The following is a 16,284-nucleotide window of genomic DNA, read 5'->3' as shown; positions in this document are numbered from 1 at the left end:
GGGGCTGGGCATAGGTCAGATCCTTCACGAACCTGAAAAACAGGCAGTATATCAGGCTCTGATTGCCTTGAGACAGGAGCGGTTTATTCAAAAAGACCCAAAGCTACACTTTAAAAGATGGACCAAAAGGCACCTAGGCACAAAGGAGTGGGACAGCAGCCCTGGGCCTGTCCCCTGTGTGCTGAGGGAGTCACAGGGTCCCGTGCCGGGCGTCCGATGTGAAAGGGAGACCACGCAGACGAGACCCTGAGGGTCCAGGTGGAAACCTCCACTCTTGGTCCTCAGGAGCCGGTGCTGGGAGGCTGCCTGTTGTAGCCTGCTCAGGATCGCGCTCTCCGCGCCTGCGGTGGCTGAGCTGGCTCTCCACTCCACCTGGAGGGCAGGCTCCTGGCCCCTGCTCAGAGCCCTCAGGGCTCCACTGGGGTCTGTCTTCTGCCACGCGCCTTATGGCTAGTTTTCTCATTCTACAAAGACTGCGCTGCTGGAGTTGTGATAGAAGAACTTCAGTTTGCCGGCTAATTTGGAGGAGAAGTGACATTTTGGTGACGCCGGATGCCCCCTCCATAAGCACCTCTCCACTTGCCTAGGGGTTCTCTTGTGGCCTATGGCATGTTGTGTTTTATCCACAAGTTTCATCACTTGGTTGCTGTTGCCATAGCGACTGTTTTTGGTTTGTTACTGCTAGGGATGTCTCTGGGGGTCAACCTTGGAGACTCGGCAGTTCTAACAGCTTCTCGGTTCTCCCGGGTTTTCTAGTTCCTCTCCACCCCCACGCCTCACTTCCTTTTCCTGTTGCCATCCCATGTTCCCCTGAAGGACTAGGAGAGGTGGAGGGCTTCCCTGTGTGTTGCCCTCAGTGGGGATGATTCTGAAGGATTTGGGGACATAAAGTTTGGAGGTGAAGATTCTGTTAGATACACTTTATTGGTTGGGAAAATCCCTCCTATCCCTTGTGTAGCCTAACATTGCGGATGACTGCTCGGGAAAAACCGTGCCCTGCACCCCTGCACCTGGCCGGGTTCTCCTTCAGTGTGTTCAAGCCAACTTTTTGAGAGCACCATGTTTCTGCCATCGCTCATCTGTGCCTTGTGGACACCCCTGCTTGGGTAAGTGTCATCTGTGCCTGTGCAGGGTGGCGCTGGGGTTGGAGCCCGGGCCTCCAGTGGGGAGCAGGGCAGGCACACCTACTACCAAGCTGCACCCCAGCTCCTGGGACTTTTATTTGTAACATACTTCTGGGATTCTGGAATTTTTGTATTCATCTTCATAATTTCATGTTTTTCGTGCATAATATCTGTCTTTGTGTACCAAGGAAAAACTTGCTTCAGGAATATTTATATTTTTTGTTCGAACCAGTTTGTGTAAATACCTTTATATGCCTAGAAAACCACCTGGTCTGGTACGATCTGGAGTCTTTTTCAACTCCAATTTAATTTCTTTGTTATTCATTCATCAACCCAAGCATTTTATTTCTTCTGGACTAATTTTTAACAATTTAGCTTTTTAAAAAGACGTCTCCTATTTTTTCTGTTTCCCAGACGAATTAGAAGGAATTTGTTCCTATGGTTCTCTCAATTGAAAGCTGTTATTCCTTGTGGACCAATGGGTCCGTCTTGTGAGGTTTCTTGGGGACAAGCCTTTGGCTTTGGTCTGTCTGGGTTTTGTTGTTTTTTTCCTTTCCTTTTCACACTTCTGATGAGTTTGCTGCACCTACTTTTCAGCTTCCTCAAATGGGTAACTCGTTAATGCAGTTGGCTGTAAAACCAACCTCAGCTGGGCCTCAGCTACAGCCCTCAGACCCTGGCCAACACGCGGACACCTGTCCAGCTCTAGGGACCAGATCCCCATGATGTGGCCTTTCTAATCCAGGCCTTAGAAACATACTTTTACATTCCCCAATTCTTCTAAACAAATGTTCAATAGCAAATGTTTCAGGGTCTCCTTTAGCAGTTATTTGTCTATTCTAATAGCTTTCAGACCCACAGATGTCTTCAAAACAAACGTTTAAAAGCTGAATTGTTGGGCTGGGGATGTGGCTCAAGCGGTAGCGCGCTCGCCTGGCATGCGTGCAGCCCGGGTTCGATCCTCAGCACCACATACCAACAAAGATGTTGTGTCTGCCGAGAACTAAAAAATAAATATTAAAAAAAATTCTCTCTCTGTCTCTCTCTCTCCTCTCTCACTCTCTCTTTAAAAAAAAAATAAATAAATAAAAAATAAAAGCTGAATTGTTAAAGTTGGCCCAGAAGAAATAAAATACTTGAGTTAATAAATGAATAACAAAGAAGTCAAATTGCTGTAAATGATCACCCTACCATAGTCTTTTCATTGGTTTGTAGACACTTGGAGAATGCACCATGTGTGCTGGAACATGGCACTGCCTTTTCTATTTTTAAGGACAGTTAACAGTTTTTACAGGAGGAAGTGGCATCTCGCCCTGCCTGCCAAGGCTTGCTTTCTGTGTTTTGGGCTTATTATTGTTTGCTTAGGTGTTTGCACACTGTTCCTTGTACTCTATTCCAGGGATCCTTCATCAGTTACCTGCCTATCCAGTTCAGTGCTCTTCCTGTAAGTCAGCCTCCTGTGTAGGTCACCACCTTCCTCCCACCTTCTGTGGGTTGGGCCTCTCTGGATCCCATTTCAGGTTTTCTGTTTACTGTGTTCCCTTCCTCTCTTGGGCCCACGACCTTCCTGCACTCTCCGCCACTTTGGTTTGAAGTTGTGGGGTGTTATTCTGTAAAGGCTCTCGGGTCACCTTCACGTTTTAACGTGTACACCCGGTACTACTTATCATCACCACAGCTGGACGGGGTAAAGCACCCAAGCTACAAGGCCTGCGCTGCCTGGGTCCTGCCAGCCGCCAGCCTCTGATGCCTGGCTGTGCAGGCCCTACACCATCGTGGGGCTCCGCAGGGCCAGCCGGTGTTCAGAGAGCAGGCCGAGAGCAGGGGTTTGTGACGTTTATTCAAACTTCATCCATACAATAAAGAGCTCTGATTTTTAAATTTCATTTACATTAGCAGTTAAAAGAAAAGTAACAGTCAATGAAACATGACGTTTTAAAGTGCCTTCATGAGGGAGCGATCACAGAGAGAGGGCAAGCCCAGGTGGAGACAGAAGGAGCCGCATCTGGACTGGAGATGAGGTGGACCACACTCTGCCGCGTTTCCAAGTGTGCATCAGGAGAAGTGCTGCGGTCTTCACAGGCCCAGTGCGGGATCCCCTCCTCTGGAGGTCTGGCCAGCAAGGGCTCCGCGCACCACAGGGTGGGGAGGGCGCTTCACCTTGGCCACAGCAGGGCGGCAGCCCCCACGCAGCAGGGCAAGGAGACAGGGAGGACTATAAAGTGACACATGTTCAGCAGCATGAGACCATAAATACGCCTTTACATCCAGATCGTATGTACACACACAAACACACATACCACACCTGCCCTCCGGGAAGTCTCAAGAGGACAGATTTGTTTCTGAAACACAAAAAGGGTTTGAAAAGCAGAAGGGTTTTGGTTCCAGTTCTGCCATGATTTGAACACAGGGGACCCCTGCACACATCACTCAAGGTGACCCTAACCACACCTGCGGACTTTCCTGCAAGGCCAGGTAGGTGGTGCCAGAGAAGGATTTGGTCCTGCCTGAGGCGCCAGCACACCTGTTCACCCAGCACAGTGGACAGGGAGCTCAGAGACCCCACAGAAACTGCATCTGTACACTGTCTTTAAAAACAACAAAAATACACTAATTCAGTGAAGCTCTTTAAAAAATTGAGAGTCCCCTTATTTTGTAGAAAAGAAGGTTAATATTTTGAATTAGAGTTTAAATTTTCTTGTGAAATGAGGCCGATGCATGTAGAAGGACCTGGTTTCTTACTGCTTTTGGTTGTGAGACACCACCTGATTTTATCCATGTGTGTGGGTTCACCTGTGACCAGGTGTGCTTCAAGGGGTGCCCAAATCATTTAGTGATATAGACAACGAGCTTTGATGTAAACCCCAGTAACAAAAAAATAGTTTTATATCAAATACAGTATCAAATTATCATTTCATGTAAACACAGTGATTCTTGGTAAAGATTTGAGGCCAAAGTACCACAAAAAATGGCCACGGGATTAATCCCTGTTTTTAAAAAATCAGAAACTTATAAAAGACAAGAGTTCCCCAGGCCCCTCTCTCCGGCTGCTTTCCGCGGGGCTCCCACCGGGACCTTCCCACAGCCAGCACCAGACCAGGCGTCGGAGGCGCCCGCGCGCGGGTGAGGGGCTGTCCCCAGGCCCCTCCCCGTCCACTCGGCACCTGGCAGTGGCCCTGGGGCCTGGTCCTGGGAGCTGGGGGCCGGCTGCTGAGGCCCGTCCTCTGCGGCCGGCGGGTGCACCGGGGTCCTCCTGGGTTTGGCTATCTCGGAGCGCCGTCCCCTCCCCAAACTACGCGAGCCCGAGCAAAAGACGACCAGGGGCTGCACGCGGGTCAGCGCCGGGCGCAGGGCAGAGCGGTGCTAGCCCTGGAGGTCGGAGAAGGGCGCCGGGCAGCCCTCGCTGCAGCTCGAGGAGTTGCTCAGCACGGCCGACCCCGGGCTCGACTCTGCGGGGACACCGGGAGGTCGGTGCGGCGGCGGCCCTCCGCCCCTCCCGTCGGACGGGCTGGGGCCGCGCCCGCACCGAGGGCCTTACCTGAGCTGCTCAGACACTGCGCCGAGCCGGACGTGCCCAGCAGAGCCGACAGGCTGCCGGCCGGCACCCAGCCCTCCTGGCCGCTGCTCAGGTCCCGGACGTACCTGAAAGAGGCGGGGTCAGCGGGCAGCGGCGCGAGGCACCGGCACCAGTGGGAAGAGGGAGAGGGCGGGGCGCGGGGGGGACGGCGGGGGGGAGGGCGCGGGAGGAGGGCGGGGCGGGGGAGGGACGGCGGGGGGGGGGGAGGGACGGCGGGGGGGGGGGAGGGACGGCGGGGGGGGGGGAGGGACGGCGGGGGGGGAGGGACGGCGGGGGGGGGGAGGGACGGCGGGGGGGGGGAGGGACGGCGGGGGGGGGGGAGGGCGGGGCGCGGGGGGCGGGGAGAGGGCGCGGCGCCGGGTGGGCCCCGCTCTGACCCCTTACCAGAGCCCCTCAGCGCCCTCCTCCACCACCTCCACCACGTCCCCGCTCCTCATGGCGAGGGTGTCTGGGCCCCCCTTCTCATCGTCCAGCACCACAGTGTACTTCCCAGGGACCTGCGGGAGACGGACACAGGCGGAGTGCCAGTGGGTCAGCACCTGCTGCTCAGTGCCAGCAAGAAGACACGAACTTGTGCTGCACTTGGCACCTGGGCAGCGCCACTCAGGGCAGGGAGTGTGCGTCCAGAGCGGGCTTCAAGAGACCCCGCTGTGGGAGCAAGGCCCTGTTTTAGGAAGATGCTGCTAGGCCCCCTGTTATCACCACGTTAGAAACCCAAGCGTGGGTGCCAGGTGTCCTCAGGCTCCCTGGCCTGGCAGCTGGGCACACTGGGCTCCGTGCTGGTCTCAGCAACCCCGCTTCTGGAATGCCTGCCCTCTGGCCATCTCGATCTAGGTGGCCCTCTCAGGCTGTTCTCTCTGGAGGACATCCTTACCTAAAGTGTGACAAGGCTGAGTGCTGTTTTGTGCTTCCTGTGAGAGGAGATTCTCATCTGTTGTGTTCCCTGCATTATCAGGTGTTGGGAACACTGGTGCCCAGTGGACACTAAACCACCGTCTATGGGGTCAGTTCTGCTGTGGAATGTGGGCCGAGGAGCAGAGGCTGTTCTTGAGCAGGACGGGCACTCCTGGCCTCACAGAAGCACGTGAGCTGCAGGAGGTGCTCTGGCAGCAGGGCCTGGGCAGGATTGGTGAGGGCCCGTCCTCCTCACTCAGCTACCTGCCCCAGGTGGACAACCCCACCTTGGCTCCCTACTGGGCCAGAGCAGCCAGCATCTCCACACTGAGAACAAGGTCCAACCCCTCCCCAGGCCCCACTCTCCCCTGTTCACCAGCCCCAGTCCCTCCTGCCACGCCGCCCTCCCTGTGTCCTCCTGTCTGCCCTTCTCACTCTTGACCAGTGTTAATGCGCCCTCTTGGGAAAGACCCAAATAGGTCTTTGTGGGGGTCATCCCGACTCTAATATGTAATTTAATATGTAAATGACTTTTCTTGCTGTACTATTAAAAACAGGACATGGTTTATAATGTGAGCCCATACCTAGGGATGATGCAAATCCACAATCAAGATAGTTCAATTTCTTAAAAAGTGAGATGGAGGCTCCAGTATACAGTGTTAGGAAAGCTTAATTAGTGCATTCTGTCCTTGTGGAGGGTGAGTGACAGGACACACTGTGCAGGGGCTGTAAGTTGTAGGTACACAGTGTGCTGGGACCTTGGGCACGGACACTGACCCAGGCCAACACAGAGCACTCCGGCGTGAGGAACTGTAGCTGCACTTGCAAGACCCAGGCTGAGGTAGGTCTTCTAGAATACTCCTTCTCCAGGGGACAGCACCCACCACCACCACCCAGGCAGGACAAGGTTACCAGCTTCTTGGGGCCCACTCCACCATCCTCCTCTGCGTCGGATGAGTTGATGGGTTCCTCAGCACTTGACCAGCCGCCCTCGTCCTCAGGGACCTCCAGTGAGTGGGACGTTTTGCTCCAGCCTAAGGGAGGAAGAGGCTCCAGTGAGGGCCACGTCCATGAGACGCTGTTCCACGCGAGTCCCACAGACTCCCTGAAATGTGCAGCCATGGGTCCAAGCTGAGCCAATCACAGGACCCGCCTGCCTAGGCTCCCGGCTCCACCCTGTGTTCCAAGTCACAGGAAGACCGACGGGGTGTGACGGCATCTGCTCCCAGCTGCCAGTCCACGGGGAGACAAAGCCCAGACCCTGCACGCAGACCTGTGCCTGTGTGAGGCTCAGCCCCACAAGCCCCCACCCTACAGCAAACGCTGGAGGAGAAGGCATTTCCGTTAACACGGTGACAACCAACACCTCCCAGACCAGCCAGGAAGGCAGTTTCTAGCCCAAATTGACCCCACGGATCTCTGGTCTGTGAGCTGAGGGGGCTGTGTACTCGCAGGGCAGGGAGCACCCAGGTGGGGATGCTGAGCAACCAGGACAGGCTGTGCAGTGGTGGCAACAAAGCCAGGCTCTACTTTGGCCTCTAGTCCAGCCCACCAACCCTGGCCAGCCAGGCGGGACCTAGACTATATCTATTGCTTTGTTAGTGTTCCTCCTGCCTCGTGTCCCCCAGGGGTGGCAGTGGTGTTCCCATCATGGGGGAGACGGAGACCAGGAATTCCCAATGGTGATAAATAGAGTAAGTGCACTGGGCACCTGCCTTCAGGACCAAGAAGCACAGGGCCGAATTCAATGACACCTTAATGCTTCAACAAGGAACAAGCGTGTCAGAGACAGGCAGACTGCCCAGTGGGTTTGCACCTGCCACAGCCTGCTCCAGGCTGAAGCTGCCTTTTCCTATGAAAGAGAGGTGCTGGGGTGTGAAGAGGTCACAGAGGAGCCCCAGGCACGAGTGCATGTGTGCCTTACCACCCCTCGAAGTCAGGGCTGCAAGAGACAGACCCACTCTGAAGGCCAGCTCCCTCCCACGCCTGGGGACGTTCAAGGCTGGCAATGAAGAGCTTCTGCTGAGAGGCCTGGAAGTCACCAGGCCAGGTGCAGCCTGAGCCCTTCCCAGCTCCACTCTCCTGGGGCTGGCTGCAGGAGAGGGGGAGGCTGTGCAGCTGGCTCTGCAGGTGCCACACCAGGCTTGTGCCTGGGCAGGACCTGGGGGCTGGGTCTGCAGGGCAGTTGCCTGTCCTCCCTGCTCTCAGCCCGCCTGCAGCTGCGGCCCAGCTTGGAGCTGGAGCACTGGCGCCAGGATCGGCACCTTCTGTAGGCAGAGAGCCTTCTCTGTGCCCAGCCGATGTGACATGGAAACCCCTGCTTTAGCATCGCGTCTGTGAGGGAGACCTAGGGCTCAGCCTCTGGCACTGCCAGAGGACCCCACAGTGCCAGGCGGGGGCTCGGCCCGGAGCCTCTGGACAAGCCCTCTGTCGGGCTTCAGAGGGTCCCTCGTGAGAAGGCATGCGGGAGAAGTGACAGCCTGCTGAGGGGTGGGCTCACAGAGCACTGGAGGCGAGTGGCCTTGAAGCAGGTGCCCCCCTCTCAATCTGGGACGCTGGGGGATTCTGTGCAAGATGAGGCCCAGGTGACCTGTGACCTGTGGCCTGTGACCATTTTCCACCGAGTGGTCCTTATATTGTCAACGCTGCAAAACGACTTCCAGGCCTGGTCATGGCCCACGGAGCCGTGGGGGGCGTGGGCCCAGCACCACAGGTGCCCTCCCAGCAGCACCCACAGTGCTCACTCCACTCACAGGAGGGGGGCGCCTGCAGAGGCAAAGCTGCCTGGCTGCCAAGGGGGCGGACGCCGGTTCTGCCCTGCAGTGTCCGCCAGGCCAACTCGGCCAGCCCTCGCGGTGTGCCCTGGGCTGAGAGCACCGAGGCCTCAGAGGCCTGGTCACCAGCAGAAAGTACCTAACGGACAAGCAGACCTTCGCAGAGGCTGCCAACGGAGCCCCCTGGGTCTCGGCTGCAGCGGGCTGGGTGTCTGCCTGTGCTTAGGACAGGCGGGCATGCCAACCGGCTCCTGGCTCTGAACCATGCCCAGCGGCAGCAAGAAGGCTGGCGTGGGGGGCTTGGGGCTCTGAGCTTGGAGACCGGCAGTACGGGTGGCCTCTGGGGCGGACTGGGGTGCTGTGCAGCGTGCCCCTGGGAACCTTCACGACTGTTTGCACAGCACTCCCTCCTGCACCTGTGTCCTTGGCTGGGCAGAGGAGGCCTCGGGTGTCCCTGGGGGTCGCCCTTGGAACTAAATGAGCAGGAAACAAGAAGCCCGGTCCCAACATGGAGTTTGATCCTCCCATCTGCCACACAGCCATCTCCCCTCTGCCAGGGGAGGGTGGACCAGATCGGTCGCCTCATGGCCTCAGCAGGCCGCAAGCTGGTGAGGCGGGCCACGGCCTACCACAGCCACTGGACAACAACCCAGCCCAGCTCCAGCCAGGTCACTCATGAGGGGAAGGTCTGCTGAGGGGTCAGTGGGAAGCCAGTGTCCCCCAGCATCTGTCACCAGGCATCTAGCTGTAGGCCACCAGGGCCACCTCTGGCTGTGGGGCCTGCTCGTGTCATCCTAGGTGACCTGCGTGGGCCACACACCGCCCGCCCGGCCGGTGTCCAGCAGCTGAGCCATGCTACCTCGCAGACCAAAGGGAGTCGGGTCGCTCTTTACTGCATGCCGCTTAGCCTTTCTGTCGGGACTGGTAGGAGAAGCTGCAGGAGGAGGCAGAGGCAGAGAGAGAGAGTGAGGGGTGGCCAGGGGCGGAGGGGGCCCGTGAGATGGGATGGACACAGCACCGGGGTCCCTCCAGATCAAGAGTAGCTCTGTGGGCAGGCGAGGGGGAGGGGGAGGGGGAGGGCAGTGGGGGAGAAGGGACCTGTCCTGGGCTCTGCGTCATCAAAGGTGCAGCACTGTGAGGGCTGCTGCGTCCCTCAGGCCTGACGCTGGCTGAAAGCATCATCCACACTGAGAAGAGCCCACCGTTCTCTGTGCCAGCATCTGGCCACTGGAGAGGGCCCTGGTCAGCCTGGCCTCGGGCACTGGGAGGGAGCCTTCCAGGGCTGGGGGCCAGGCCTCTGGCCACCAAGGAGCACTCCAGGCCGATGGAGCTGATGGGATCTCCATCGGGCATCCTTGGCCAGCCCGCTCACCAGCAGGTGCCCGAGAGGGTACCTGACCAGGGTCTCGGCTGTGGTGGGAGAGTGTTTGCAGCCAGAAGGGCAACTGCTGGGCAGCTAAGGGAAAAGAGGGGCGGGCAGGGCAGGGAGAGCGGAGTCGGGCCAGAGAGCCAGGAAGCCCAGGTCGGAGCAGGCCCGCAGAGCTGGCCTTGACATTTTCAAAAGGACACCCTGAAAGATGACTTCAGGAGTTGGTAATGGACACTCAGGGGTCACAGGAGGATGCTGTGAAAGAGCTTTGGATGGGCTGTGCATGGGATGAAGGGGCGGGGCCTCCTGAGAAGGCCCCCCCCAATGGCCACCACACCATGCAAGACAGAGGCCCCCACAGGAACACAGGTGAAGCAGACCTCAGGCAGCAGTGCCTCTTTACCTCTCTGACCTTTGAGGTTAGCAAAGCCCTGCAGGGTGAAGCGCTTTCTGGAAAGTGCGGAACTTTCTGAAGTAGAGCTAGAGACCGCGTCATCTAGGAGGAAGAGAGACATGCAGAGGGCCTGCAGCCCGGCCAGCGTGGCGGGCAGAGAGCCCAGGGGCCGGTCCTCATGCTTCCCCGAGTTGGCTGGAGCGGGGCGCAGAGTGTCAGAATGCGGGGTGGGCAGTGAGTCCCAGGCCCTCTGGAGGGGGAGGGGACCCTGAGTCCCAGCATTGCGCCCAGTGCCCCAGGAAGGGCACGTCCCCGCTCATGGCCAGAGGATCACTCTGTGGAGGCACAGGTCACTCGTGTCACGGCAGACACCCACCTTTGCCTTTCTCGGGGGGCTTCGGCAGCGACGAGCTCACATATCCTTCCAGACTCAGGGGGTCTGTCTTCCTCTCCTCCAGCTTCTTGACGTGTCTCGAGTTCCCTCCTGAGGGGCTGGTGACATCAGACACACAAAACGGCTGCCCGGTTAGCTTCCAGAACTCTCTGAGGACGGGAGTCTGGGCGCTCTCGGCTCCCAACCCACCCCCAGGCAGCCCCCATGCTGCCTCAGAGCAGGGAGCAGCACTGGACAGCCAGTGTGGCCCAGTGGCTGTCCAGCCAGTGTGGCCCAGTGGCTGTCCAGCCAGGGAGCAGGTGAGAGCAGGAAGCACCCTCCTCCCCACCAGGGGGAGTCGCTGGGGGGGTCTCTCCAAAGTCTCTGTTTAGGGCTCATTTATTTGGGCTCCACTGATTCCATGAGTGATACCAGGTGACTTTGTAAGAAAGAGGAAGAATAAAGTGAACGAATAAAATAACAAAGGAAAAATGAGGACAGAGAGAGGACAAAGCAGTGCGCGGCGATGTCCCCACCGTCGTGGGAAACAGACCACAGGGAGGACAGTCAGGAGGCCGGGGATGGGATGGCAGGGACAGGGCAGAGGGCGTCTCTGGGGCTGACCCTCGGGGAACCCACCAGCATGTAATTCCCAGACAATGACACTAGAGGGACCTGGGGCAAACGTGGCCCCAGGACCAGGAGGCCCCGGTGATAGTTGTGAGTGAGCTCCAGGGCCCTTGCCAGCTGTGCCAGGCTCCCAGCCTTGTGTGGGCCTCACCTGGTGCTGGACGGCGCGGGCAGGGGCAGGCTGTGGGACTGCTCCAGGGTCCTGTGCTGGCTGGCCTCTGCAGGGGAAGGAAGGCCACAGGCTGTGTCAGCGTGCTCCGCGCTCAGGCAGCCTGTGGGGGCTGTGGACGGGCTCAGGCAGCCTGTGGGAGCTGTGGACGCCTGAGGGGACAGGAAGTGGTGGCCGGGCCCTCACCTCGACACGCCTGCAGCTGGCTGGTCAGCACCTTCCGAATCTCATTCACCCACGCGGCTTTAATTTCAGGAGTTGGTGCCTGTTCCCCCAAAGAAATGCAGGAGTAAGTCCCGGGTCCCCAGTGACATGCACTCTTGACACTTCCAAAGACTCTCCTGGGAATCCAGTCAGATCACTGCCATGAGTCAGAGGGACAGATGGGGACCCATTCGTGGGACGCTTGCCTTGGAGAGGAAAGGGCCTTGCAGCCGTGCCCACAGTCACCTGTCAGGAGGCTGGAGCTCTGGAGACCACCGTGGGGTCTCCCAGCAAACCTATGCTTAAGGGTCTCTGGGAAGCGGCCTTGACCCTCTTCAGGTGACAAGATCAGTGGCTGGTCTGAAGCCCACAGGTGGATGACAAACGGCCAGGTGGGGGGCCCGGGTTGGAGCCGTCACAGGGCTGCTGTGCAGGCTCAGGACAGCAAGAGGCCCTGGGCCCCTGGGCTCCCCGCCGAGTGCTTCCAGATGGGCTGCTCCTTGGGGGGCCGTGTGGGGTCTGAGCAGGGCCCCTGCTTGCCTCGGCTCTGCGGGGCGTTGGTGGCAGGGCTGGAGGGCATCCTGGGCTTCAGTGCTGCCTGCCCATGCACCCTTGCAGGGCCGTGTCATCCTTTGTGTTAGAATCCTGAAGAGCAAGTGGCCGGGCCCCGCCCCACATGTGGTCAGCCCCTCACAGGGCACTTGGGTCAACTAGGGCCTCAAGCCAAGGCTCTGTCCCGAGTCTACATTTCAGCTCCGGCTCCCCATCCGCTCAGCGAGGACAGTGCCACCACTTCTCCACCAGGGAACCAGGCCCTGAGACGAAGCCCTCTCCTGCGCAGCCCAGGGTGCAGGAGCGGGAGCGTCTCGGGAGTCGCTTCCAGCACCCTGGTCTCTCCCGAGTCCACCCTGGATCCTGCTCAGGTCCGTCACCCAGGGCAGAAGACACAAGGCCTATCGAGAGGGCTTTGACCGGCCGTCCTGAGGAGGAGGGCTCCCCTGCAGCTGGCCTGTGGACAGGTGAGTGCCCTACCTGGACGATGTAGACCTCCTCTCTCGCGTTGTACCAGATCTCAAACTTCTTGGCGTCACCCTTCACATTCTCTGTGATGCCCACGGCAGTCATCTGGTGAGTGCAGAATCAGAGACCGGTGTCAATGTCCACCGGCTTGAAGACATGGGGGGCAAGGTGGCGGGAACCCCAACTCTCAACCTAAAGACAACGCCCCTCGGTCCTCGGGTCCTCACCTGGTGCTGGGCACCAGTGCCCTCGGGGTCAGACCCAGGCTTTGTTAAACACCAACCCGGCCACAGGCGTCCCTCCCTGGGACCGCAGGTCTGCACTGCAGTCTCACTCACATTCAAGGACTGCTTGTAGCTGTAGGAGGGGGCCTTCTCATAGCCCTCCCCGTTCTCCTCCCGCTTCTTGCAGAAGAGCACGGCCTTCTCGTGCAGGAACAGGTGCCGCTGCATGGGCTTGAACCTGGCCAGCTCCTTCACCTTGGTGTGGCCCTTCTTGTGGTCTGTCCACACACTGAAGGAGCCCTGCATCAGTAGCTTCCCCAGGTCACTGAGGTTCCCCTGCCACAGGACAGAGCCCAGGGCGTCAGGGGCCGAGGTGGAGGCTGGGCAGCTTCCGCACACGCCGCTGAGCCAAGCAGCCCCGAGAGGCCACTTGCTATGGGGTTCCCAGCTCAGGGCACTCTCAGGAGCCAAAACCATGGGGACAATGAAAGGTGAGTGACTGCTGGGGACTGGGAGGAGGAGGGACATGAGGCAGACAGAGGGTTCTCGGGCTGTCAGACTGTGACACTGCAACACTGGACACAGAAGATTATGCATTATCCCAACTGTGGAATGCTCAGCCCCGGGAGAACACCCTCGACTCTGAGCCTCACATGACAGTGACACGTCAACACTGGCAGGTGTGCCACTACCACAAGACGTCAGTCACAGGAGGAGGGGTGGCATCTCTGCGTAAACAAGTCACATCTATTAATTTAACAAAAAATGAGATTGAGTGCCAAGTGGACAGGGGGCAAAGACTGCAGCGGCCTGAGACGGGCCTATGAGGGGCAAAGAGCAGTGTGCCTCTGATGGCCACTTGCCCTCAGTCGCCTGCCCCAAACCACACCACAGGAAACAGGTGGTCACAGCTGCTCATCGGGGACGGCTGTTGTCAGGGCAGAGTGGAGGGAGGAGGCGAGAACCCTGTCCTGCTGGAGACGCCGTGCCCTGGGGAGGAGCGTTCCTGCCTCTCCCCACGTGCAGAGGGGCCCCATGTGGCCTCCTGCTCCTCTTAGGTCCACCCAGACCTCCTGACCCAGGACCCAGGCTGCTGCCAGGTTCTGGGCAACGCCTGTCACCTCCAAGCTTAGGGAGCTTGGAGCTTGGAATCCCTGCAGGAAGCCCTGTGGAAGCCCCGCCCGGGCCTGGGTCCTTACGTCATAGCCGGTGATGGCGATGAGGTGCATGGAGTCGTTGACGGCCTTGAGGATGCCCAGGATGGAGCTCAGCGCCTCCTGCAGGTCCTCGGCCCCCTCGCAGTTCCTGCTGTACTTGAGCATTTCCTGAGGGCCGGCGGGGGACAGAAGGACCTGCTCACCTGGCTCCTCAGGACAGCTGGCTCCCCAGAATGCGGCCCCTGGACTGGCCCCAGCCAGCCTGGCGTGACTTCAGGCTGGGACACCGCCAGCCACCATGCTCGCACACTCTTCAGCAGTGGCTGCCGGCTCCCTCAGCCAGCCGACCGCAGACAGGAGCACAGGCAGGGGCATGCCCGCGGCCCCGCCCCCCCAGCTCTCTCCTGCCAGGAGCCCCAGGAAGACACAGAGTGGACGCTGGGCAGACCCGCAGAAGGGCTCTTCAGCTCACCCCCTCCCCACTCCTGGATGGGCTGGGGGCCAGCAGGATCAGCAGGGCATGGCTCCGCCCTGAGGAGACTCATGGGCCTGTCTGCACAGCATCCTGCAGCTGATGAGCAGAAACCCGTGGGAGGGGGGTCTGTCCAGCTGTTGACCTCTGTCCCCGGCCCTGACCACGTCTAGCACACAGTGGGCCACACAAGTGGCCGATGAGCAGGGCCACAGCAAGGGGGAACCAAGTGGCTCAGAAGGTACCTCTTGGCTTGGAGGAAGGGTTTCGGGGGAAGAGGCCCAGGCCTGGGCCTGGCCGCAGGTGGGGGAGGCGGCCGGCCGGGGAGGCCCACCTTGAGCAGCAGCTGGTACTTGGTTATTCTCTGCACGGGCTTCAGCAGGTAGGAGTCCAGGCTCAGCTTGTGGTCCAGCTTCTTCTGGCACTCCTGGAACCACAGAGGCCAGGGTCAGACCACGCCCACAGTCCCTGGGGCCAGCCACAGAGGAACGGGCCCTCGGAAGGGCCCTGAGACGCACCTGGAAGAAGGGACAGGTGGAGCACTGTCTCCACAGGCTCTCGGAGCGGGGCTTGTTCTGACAGTACTTCTCGTAGATCTGGAAGTCCTCCATCTGCAGCCAGGGGACACACGTGTCAGATGGTCACCTGGAGGTGTCTGCCTGTCTCTGAGCATCGGGGGAACTGGGGCTTGGGGTGTGGATGGTCTGGGGCACCGTGACTTGGGGTGCAGACAGCTCTGTGGGCAGGGCAGTGCCGTGCTGCCTCTGACAGGGCTCATTTTAGAGAAGGCCAGGTTGGGCTCCCCACGGTCACCTCCACCTCTCTTGACTCAGCCTTCCTGGCCTGCCTTGGGCTTTCTAGATCTGTCCCTGGGCAAGCCCCTTGATGGATGCCGAGCTGGAAGACCACTGTGGGCTTGGAGGCAGACTGCTGGGCTGGGCCGGCTGCTGGGCTGGGCAGCCTCCGGTGGGCAGCTGCCCTGCACCTCTCCCACTGAGGGAACCCCTGCCCAGGGTCAGCAGACCGTGGGATCCCAGGATTGTGGGGCACTGAGAGCTTGGGGGCATGGGGCAGCCTGTACCCACCCAATCTTTGAGCCCAGGTCCCCCTGGCCCCCGGTGGCTGTGCCCCTCGTTGGCTGGCAGGTCAGTGACGCCTCCCGCCGAGCTCCAGTCTCACTATTCAGTTAGCTCAGTGTAGCTGGCTTCTCCCTCGGGAATAGCGGCTCCGAACAGACGCACACACACACTCTCTCCACAGAGAGTACTTCCAGGGCTTGACTTAACAGTAGTGGCTAAGCTCCAGGAGTGTCCATGTCCTGGGTGGGCTTAGTGGAACATGGAGGACCCTCCCCAGAGGCTCTACTCCCACCCTTCTCATCAGCTCTCAGGAGACGCTGCTGCAAGTTGGGACCACAGCCTATGGGAGGGTTCCCCACCCCTCCTGAGACAGCACCTAGGAACCGTCAATAGCCTGCTGGGCGGCCACAAGACGGCTCCTCCCTCCTTCCTGCCCACCTCTGGGTGCCAGCCTAGGACAGAGCCTCAGCCTCCAGCTCTTTGAACCGTTTAGTTTTTCTGCTGTCCGTGAGCTGCTGTCCAGGTGGCTAAGCTGTCTCTCCCAGTGCCCAACACGAGGGGACCCTCGGGTTGGGAGGCACCTGGCCCATCCCGACCCAAAGCTTCCCACAAATGCCTCCCGTGGAGCTGTCCCCACAGCCCTGGGAAGGAGGCAGATGCCAACGATATCAAAGAGGGGACAATAAAGCTGGGAACTCCAGAGCCTTGTCCAGTGCTGTCCAGCAAGTGGGGCCCGCAACCAGGGCAGGAAGCACCCCAGCTCAGGCGTGGCAGGAAAGCTCAGCTCCACGAGGTGCACTGGACCTGGGCACTGGAGCAGTTCC

At 59.4% G+C, this 16,284-nt stretch overlaps 1 protein-coding gene and 1 long non-coding RNA gene across 21 annotated transcripts in view; one reads left to right on the top strand and one right to left on the bottom strand.

The window, feature by feature from the left end:
- The first annotated feature begins 6 nt into the window (after positions 1-6).
- On the top strand, positions 7-3,010 carry LOC144365231 (uncharacterized). The gene is made up of 2 exons (XR_013423545.1): positions 7-1,106; positions 2,524-3,010. It is a non-coding gene; the product is annotated as an uncharacterized LOC144365231 (long non-coding RNA).
- Mcf2l (MCF.2 cell line derived transforming sequence like) overlaps positions 2,947-16,284 on the bottom strand; it is a 96,603-nt gene continuing 83,265 nt past the window's right edge. For 9 of the 20 annotated variants that reach the window (XM_040281731.2, XM_040281735.2, XM_040281737.2 and 6 more), the window contains 14 exons: positions 14,900-14,992; positions 14,716-14,808; positions 13,952-14,077; positions 12,867-13,088; positions 12,541-12,633; positions 11,491-11,569; positions 11,287-11,353; positions 10,509-10,624; positions 10,142-10,234; positions 9,190-9,303; positions 6,508-6,629; positions 5,086-5,198; positions 4,663-4,766; positions 2,947-4,573 (listed from right to left, as the gene is read on the bottom strand). In XM_040281731.2, the coding sequence (XP_040137665.2) occupies positions 4,488-4,573; positions 4,663-4,766; positions 5,086-5,198; positions 6,508-6,629; positions 9,190-9,303; positions 10,142-10,234; positions 10,509-10,624; positions 11,287-11,353; positions 11,491-11,569; positions 12,541-12,633; positions 12,867-13,088; positions 13,952-14,077; positions 14,716-14,808; positions 14,900-14,992 (1,521 nt within the window). In that variant the 3' untranslated portion in view covers positions 2,947-4,487. Of the gene's footprint in view, positions 4,574-4,662; positions 4,767-5,081; positions 5,199-6,507; positions 6,630-9,189; positions 9,304-10,141; positions 10,235-10,508; positions 10,625-11,286; positions 11,354-11,490; positions 11,570-12,540; positions 12,634-12,866; positions 13,089-13,951; positions 14,078-14,715; positions 14,809-14,899; positions 14,993-16,284 lie in introns of those variants that run through there. The other 11 variants (XM_021729510.3, XM_021729508.3, XM_078016359.1 and 8 more) reach the window with 9 other exon arrangements.

The sequence above is a fragment of the Ictidomys tridecemlineatus genome, chromosome 6 (assembly GCF_052094955.1).
Source record: "Ictidomys tridecemlineatus isolate mIctTri1 chromosome 6, mIctTri1.hap1, whole genome shotgun sequence".
Classification (NCBI taxonomy): domain Eukaryota; kingdom Metazoa; phylum Chordata; class Mammalia; order Rodentia; family Sciuridae; genus Ictidomys; species Ictidomys tridecemlineatus.
This window is presented reverse-complemented; position numbering and strand designations above follow the sequence as displayed.